The 7,792-nt window shown below is 36.6% G+C and overlaps 1 protein-coding gene across 1 annotated transcript; it reads left to right on the top strand.

The window, feature by feature from the left end:
* The first annotated feature begins 763 nt into the window (after positions 1-763).
* On the top strand, positions 764-4,578 carry LOC101311454 (l-2-hydroxyglutarate dehydrogenase, mitochondrial-like). The gene is made up of 5 exons (XM_004294654.1): positions 764-1,075; positions 1,157-1,438; positions 1,508-1,944; positions 2,876-3,035; positions 3,985-4,578. Exons 1-5 carry the CDS (start codon positions 812-814, stop codon positions 4,099-4,101), a joined length of 1,260 nt encoding a protein of 419 aa, XP_004294702.1. The 5' UTR covers positions 764-811; the 3' UTR covers positions 4,102-4,578.
* Positions 4,579-7,792: the final 3,214 nt, after the last annotated feature.

The following is a 7,792-nucleotide window of genomic DNA, read 5'->3' as shown; positions in this document are numbered from 1 at the left end:
ATTTCTGTCTCTCTCTCTCTCTCTCTCTCAATAATAATAATTAGCAAAATAGAACAAAATAGAACGAAAAATAAAATTGATTTTTAATAGATAAAATAAAATCATTTTTAAAAAAATATATTTGATTTTTAATAGAAAAATAGGAAATAGAAAAAATTAGGAAAAAGTTAAATTGAATATTTCAATAGGGGTATTTTAGTCATTTTAGCCACTTAACGGTCTTTTGAGAATTAAGAGCGTAGGCATATACCAATTTAATTTAAAAACCAAAGGGCATAACTGTTTTTAGATGCAAAGTATATGGTGTCATAAGTATTTCCTTCTATAAAGAATTTACGATTTAAGAATAAAAAATTATCATTTTCGGGAGGGGTATGAATACGAAACTTCTAGTGAGGGTATGGTATGGTTCCGGCAAAGTCCGGCGAGATTCCGGTGACTGACGAGATTCCGGCAACAAGAGTTCGGTGACTAGATGTCCGAATCCCGGTGAGGATCCGACCAAACTTTCTCTCTCTTCCATCTTCTCTTTTTATGCTTGCTTTAGTAAAGATTTGTTAATTTATGCAAAAAAAAGTTTTGCTTACAATTAAAAAAGTTCATTAAAAAATTGTTATTGGCATAAACAATTTAAGGTTTAAATTAGTACTAATGTCTATAAAAAAGATGTAACTGAGGATGTAAAAAAATCGGACATTTCATTGCTATCTAGTAAGTAAAATTGGAAGTTGGATGAACATCAAGTAAAATTAAAGCACCAGGGACTGAAACATGGAGATTGGAGTAGAGACTAAACAGTAAGCAGTTGCAAATGGCGATGCAGAAGTGGTGGTGGTGGGCATCGAAGAGAGTGTGGAATCGTAATTACTGTATGACTAGTGGAGTGGCGAGAGAGAGAGTAGAGTGCGTGGTGATCGGAGCAGGTGTAGTGGGATTATGTGTGGCTAGAGAGCTGGCTTTAAGAGGTCGACAGGTCTTGGTCTTAGACTCGGCTCCCACCTTCGGCACTGGCACCAGTTCCCGCAACAGCGAAGTCATTCATGCCGGCATCTACTACCCTCCTAATTCTCTCAAGGTCTTTCTCTCCTCTTGTTGCTTCCTTTTCAACACATACCCAGTGTCTGGTTTTCAAGATATACCCAACCAATTTTTGCAGGCAATCTTTTGTGTGAGAGGAAGACAACTGCTGTACCAATATTGCTCTGAGCGCCAAGTTCCTCACAAGCAAATTGGTAAACTAATTGTTGCCACCGGATCTTCTGAGATTCACAAGTTGCATTATTTAATGGATTGTGGGATTCAAAATGGGGTTGATGGTCTGGTAATGATGGAGGGCTCCCAAGCCATGAGAATAGAACCCGAATTGAGATGTTCGAAAGCCTTACTATCACCAGTTTCTGGGATTGTCGATACACATTCTTTCATGCTTTCTCTGGTGGTAAGCCTTGATATTTTCTATTGCCAGATAAGCATTACTCACACTGACTACACCACCATTTGGGTTTAGGGTGATGCTGAGAATTGTGGCACAATCTTCTCCTACAACACTGCTGTTATTGGTGGCCACGTAGAACAAGATCAATTGTGCCTTCATGTTTCTCAAACCAAACATCTTGAAATGTGCAATGGAACTTCTCCGCTGCAACCAGAGATGGTACTCATTCCTAAGCTTGTTGTGAACTCTGCTGGGCTGAGTGCCCCTGCCCTTGCCAAGCGATTTGATGGCCTCCATAGTGCACTCATTCCCACCCCACATTATGCTCGCGGGTGCTACTTCACTCTATCCAATACTCAAATCTGTCCTTTCAAACATTTAATATATCCCGTACCAGAGGACGGTGGCCTTGGAGTGCATGTTACTTTGGATTTAAATGGTCAGCTCAAGTTTGGTCCAAATGTTGAATGGATCGATGGTATCGACGACGTTTCAAGCTTCCTGAATAAGTAAATCTCTTTATCCATTCTATTATATCTTGTTCTTGGTGCACAGAACTTCTATGCTCAATATCATTTGATGCTTCAGATTTTTAAACCTCGGCATCATGTGCTTCGAAGTATGGTAGAAAGTCTGTTGGTTAAAGACATGAGTTTGTATGCATGCTTATATAGAACCACATAGAAATCTATTTTCTGCAACTTTTTTATATTCTGTCTAAATAAATTAGTGTGATAGTTTTGATACGAAACAAACTTGAGTTTTCTTTATTCCACTCAATGTTAATTGAAAAGTAGGTTCCTTAGGCTTGAAGACTAAATGCAGGTCATACTGACTTTTGCTGATGGGTTGTAAACCAAAAAGCCATTAGCTTGTATGGAATTTTTGTTGCATTTATTAGTGAAGAGTTGCAACTAAGGTCAGAGTGGAATGCCCTCAAAGTTGAATCTCGTGTTAGTAGTTTATGTGGGACAAGACATAGGTCCAGATTACTATGTAAGCTGCACCTTGGTGACCACCATATATATGTACTCATGTATGCGTATGAAACTATGATTTTATTTTATTTTTTAACAAATTTTGATGTCCTGATGAGAATGCATCCAGATGTCAATGTTTTTGAGCCAACAATAAGCGTTCAAATGTAAAGTGAGTGACGGAAACTATTCTTTACAGATGTCAATTATCTTGACATTGATATTATTTATTGCATCTGAGGGAAACTTCTCATAATGATGCTGTGTGTGGTAACAGAAAGCTATAATTGAAACTATATGTTACAATCTTACACACAGCAAAATGTGCATGCCCCCTCACTTTTCTTGTTATGGAGAACAAAATACAGCTGTGCCCCCATTTAGTATTAGTTTCTTTTCTTGGTATACCAATATGAGTTAGATTTCTACACTCCTTGAAAATATGACAATCCATTGGTCTCAGGTTTGACTATTCTGTATGCATTAGTCACATGAAGTTATTTTACCATGAGATAAAGAAGTACTACCCGAATCTAAAAGATGGGTCCCTCGAGCCAGGTTATGCAGGGATTAGACCGAAGCTTTCAGGTCCTAGACAATCTCCAGTTGATTTTGTGATACAGGTTTATCTCCTGAATTCTCTTCTGCATAAACCTGAAATGTTACATCTTGATTTACTTGTTAACACATCCTTTGTTACCTTCTGGGACCTACATTTGGGCACAATGCAGTAGCATTTTCAGTAACAGTATTCACATGTGTATTGCACTTTTATCTTAGTCTCGTAATAAACGTAAGTCGGTAAGTGCCATCATATTGATTTTGCCATTTGTTCTGGAACTGTTGCCACATTACCATCATGCTTTTGCAGCAGCATTTAGCAAGCATTAGTTCTGGTTTTACATTCAAATTTAGCATTTTCTCGTTCTGACTTAGGTTGCTGATAGCTCAGACTCTCAAATTACAATTTTTCTAGTGTAGCCCATACACCGTCCTTCACTTACTTTGATTAGGTATTCAGGATTTGAATCTTATTATTCTGAAAGATATAGTCAGGTTTATTCATTTCAGTATTAACCCAAGTTAACGACTTGGCTCAATCTATGTAGTTAACTACTGTCATTTTGTTGGATATACTCTGTGCTAAAAGCTTGTGAACACACTACCTTCTCTCTCTTCTTTACTTGTGGCCTCCAAGCAATCATAATAAACTTCCCTTTAACAGTAAATTTAGATCGAATTAGGCAGGACAATACTAAACCGAGTGTTGATAGGATTGTAGGGTAGTAACCGTTTTCTTTCAAGTTGGATGGTGCCATATGAAGTTTATACTATAATTTTTATTGATAAAGTTTCTTACTAATTTTTCTTTTTCTTATTCTACATGCCTTACTGAAATGATCAATATTAATGTTTACCCAGCTTGCTATATTTATTTTTCTCATTTATATGACACATATATGCTCATTGATATCTATTGTCTAGGCTTGTCTTAGAGGGGATTTTATTTGGTGCGAGTGCCTGTACTATTTAATGACAAATGCTGTCTAAAATCTAAATTCATACATGTAGGGAGAGGATATTCATGGGATAACCGGTCTTGTCAACCTTTTTGGAATCGAGTCACCTGGTTTGACTTCAAGCATGGCAATTGCCGAGCACATAGCCATCAATTTCTTTAGATGTTGATACCTGCAAAATTCCACATTAATTTGAAGACGCTGATGTCTGCACTATGAGTGAAGGCGCATTGAGGAAGTAAGGTATTACATCAAGCGACTACAACTTATATTTCCTCCAACTCAGAAATAAGCCTTTTAAAACAGTGGGGGCAGCCTTGATACCACCAATGACACCAGCAACTGCTCTCAATCATTTACAGGCTGTTCTCGAGAGTGATTGCAGAGAACTGATCCCTGAATGATAAGATATTAGGATGTTGGAAAATTTACCCTTTCCTCAATGGGTCTAGATAGCAAGAGGAGCTAACCGCGCTGATGATGGCGTGACCAAGCTAGCTAAGAGAGCCGTGCTCAAAGATGTGTATGAACAGCCCCTCAGACTGATAAATGTTTTGGTGAATGATCACCCTTTGTTCTCACTTGCCTACGTAATTCGAGATTTAAATGTTAATAGTTTTTCTGTAGTTATGTTGGCTTGTACTCGTATTTGAGCTTCTATTCAAGTATTTCCATAACCAAAAAAAAAAAAAAAAAAAAAAAAAAAAAAACTAAGAGACGACGAGAATGGCTGCACCGTGGATAATTCGGCCGGAGGAGGCACCTTACTTTTGTTGGGCTTTGGTGTCTATCCCTTCATGGTGGAGATATTATGCATGGCCTAAGTTATATATATAATTGATACATAGTTAAGTGCATGCACTAAGAATTAATGTATGAGTTAAATTCATGAGTTACCTCTTAATCTCCCTAGAGAGTTACAAAGAAGATGAATGGTTGGTTCATCAATGGACATTGATGGAGTAAGACTAGAGACTTCTATTAATTGCTATAAAAAGGTGAAGCTTGTGAGAAAGCAAGGAGAGTAAGAGAACAACTCTAAGGGTTTTTGTGTATAGAAGACATGGTGAGTTGTGTTCAACATTGCGAATAACTCTTGGGCTAGAGTAATCTTCTAGATTGAGAGAGGGAGTACAAAGGGTATTCTTCTAGATACAAGGGCTTGAGTTAGGTATAAACTTGAGCGATGTAATCTTGTACTTGTGTAATTCTCTCATTAGTGAAGGTGGCACTAGTACAAACGCCATTTGAAAAACGCCATGGAATGTCATCTATGGCGTTTTTCAACGTCATCCTGTAACGCCGTCTAAAGTGGTGCCGTCCTTTGGAACTTATTTCACGGCGTTTGAAAAACGTCATCAATCACTACATCCATATAAATAAATACTTCCATGGCGTTTGGAAAACGCTATTAAATCTATAACGTGACATTTCCTAAACGCCATCTTTCATTTTAGATTTTGTTTGTAAAATCATAGATGACGTTTTCCAAACGTGGTAAAAACAATCTACAATGACGTTTTGTAATCGTCATCTTATGTTCTGTAAATAAATAAAAAAAATCTCATTTAACCAGGGCAATAACCTTGATGCATTTATAAATTTAAACCAACAAACATAAACATCATATAAATTAATCTATTCACAAACTTGAATCCTTCACATTCAATAACCATTCTAATAACTTAGAATCTAGAGTTTATAAGATCTTTGCATATGAGAAAGTAAATGAGTTCAACAGATTACAAAAGAGCTGAAGTATTGCATGCTCCTTATCAACACTTCACCAAATCTTCATGCCAAAACCCTCTTGCTATATGAGTTCACAAACCCAGCCTCCAAACCCACCAAACTGTCCACCAATACACAAACTGTTAAAAAGGAAGTACTTTTAGCAAAATGAAGCAATCTCCAACTCCAACATACATATGAGACTACTGCATGCATAATGAAGGACAATAATCATATAAGACATGATAAATAAAGATTTATTCTAGATAGTACAACTTGGGCAATGGTGAAATTAAGATTTATTTACCTCATATTCAATCATCAAAGACAATGTAATTGGTTGGCCAAGCAACTGTGCTGCCATGTGCGTCCTCAAGGTTTACAAATTCAGGCTCAGAGAGATAAAATTCTGCTCTTTCCACAAATACATCTTCAATGGAAACCCTATAACAATCAGGTCTAAGTGTGTATCCATGCACTGTTGATTTCGGATCTGTTGCTGAGAGGGAACCTCTTGCCACTACTTCACCATTACCATTCCAGTTTAGCAACTTGCACTTGTCATGAATTGAAGGCTGATGGGTGCTTCCCTGTCCCGACTACGAAATATAAAACATAGAAGTCATTACCTTATATTGGTTGAATTATATATATGAACACAATATTTACACCAACACAATTACTCATGCAGTACCCTCTGGACTTGCACTTGCATTACATTGGACTTTAGTCTATGTAATCAAGGAAATCTAGATAAGCATCCCGATATGACACTAAAATATACGAAATGAAAAGAAACATGAATATGAATATATATCTTGGAAATTGTAGGTGCAACTTCCCCACTTTTATCATCATCCTCCAAGCTTATTCCAAGTTTGGAAGCTAATGCAGCTTCAATTTTTTGATATTTTGTAGTCATTACCTGCAGTTTGGCCTCCAGTTTTTCAATTTTTGCATCACTTTGTGCTTGAGCATATAGCTTTGTTTTTGTAACCCCTGCTCCAACACCTCTAATACAACCAGGGCACTCTGGTCCTAGGACTTAAGTCAAAATAGCCTCTCCATCATCAATAGCCTCAACTTTAATGCTCAAAGTATCAGAGGCAAACCATACAGTAAACACACCATTTTTATATGTTCCACTCAAGAATGAAGTCTAGTAGCCATAAAATATAATCTATCAGCTTTAATGCTCTAAGTATCAGAGGCAAACCATACAGTAAACACACAAATCAAACGAGTTGAGAAATATACGCCCACCAACCTTATATCTAACTAGTTAACATGAATAAGCAAATTCACTGCATCCATCTAAGTATAAATAGAAGAGCTAGGAACACCAAAGCAATTCAAAATCTCATTTCAAAACTACACAAAACCAGCCATTCACAAATATCTAGAAAACCGAAATTTAAAACATGAGTATAAGATACAAGCTATGTTGAACCAATAGTCTGAATATAGATAGCATTTTCACAAATATAAAAAACGGTCACAATGAACACAAAAGCACTACCATAACAAAGAATCATCCAAGTAAAATTCAACAGAGATTGCATTCAGAAAGTACAAGACTTTTGGGATGATAACTTACCAGAATTACTCCTCAAATAAACAAGCAACAATATCAGGCCAAGATGCCAAATTCAAAGACAGAGAGCTCTTCAATAATAAGCGTTCACGTCATAATCATCAACCTGTAATCTAAAACCAACAACAAAAACCCATTAAAGCCAGAACAATTGCAGTAAAAAACTAAGCCAGCGAACACCCAAAAGTTGGAAAACAGGTTGATTAAAAAATGGAAAACAGGTTTCCTACTAATGACCCAACAGGTTTCCTACTAATGACCAAACTGCACATTGATTAAAAAATGGAAAACAGGTTGAAGTTCAGTTCCATCCCGATTATAAATGTATGGGTACCTGTAGTAAACCATAATGGTTAGCTATACTAAAAATATACATGATTATAAAGTATGATAAAATACAAAATAGAGGTGCTGAAACTTTTAAAAAAGATAAACTATAGCAGGAGACAAAACAAGAGTGCTCAGATCAACTTAGTTGTAAGTTGTGGCCACATATTCTTATCATCATGCATAACGAAAGAAAAATAAAGAAACG

The sequence above is a fragment of the Fragaria vesca genome, linkage group LG3, assembly GCF_000184155.1.
Source record: "Fragaria vesca subsp. vesca linkage group LG3, FraVesHawaii_1.0, whole genome shotgun sequence".
NCBI lineage: Eukaryota > Viridiplantae > Streptophyta > Magnoliopsida > Rosales > Rosaceae > Fragaria > Fragaria vesca.
The sequence above is the reverse complement of the archived record's forward strand: the minus strand, read 5'-3'. Positions and strand labels throughout refer to the sequence as shown.

Excerpts from the sequence above, each read along its gene's own strand:
- LOC101311454 (XM_004294654.1), top strand. The coding sequence starts at position 812 with ATGGCGATGCAGAAGTGGTGGTGGTGGGCATCGAAGAGAGTGTGGAAT. Across the intron at positions 1,945-2,875 it reads GTTTCAAGCTTCCTGAATAA|GTTTGACTATTCTGTATGCA; the intron begins GTAAATCTCTTT and ends CATTGGTCTCAG. Across the intron at positions 3,036-3,984 it reads CAGTTGATTTTGTGATACAG|GGAGAGGATATTCATGGGAT; the intron begins GTTTATCTCCTG and ends TCATACATGTAG.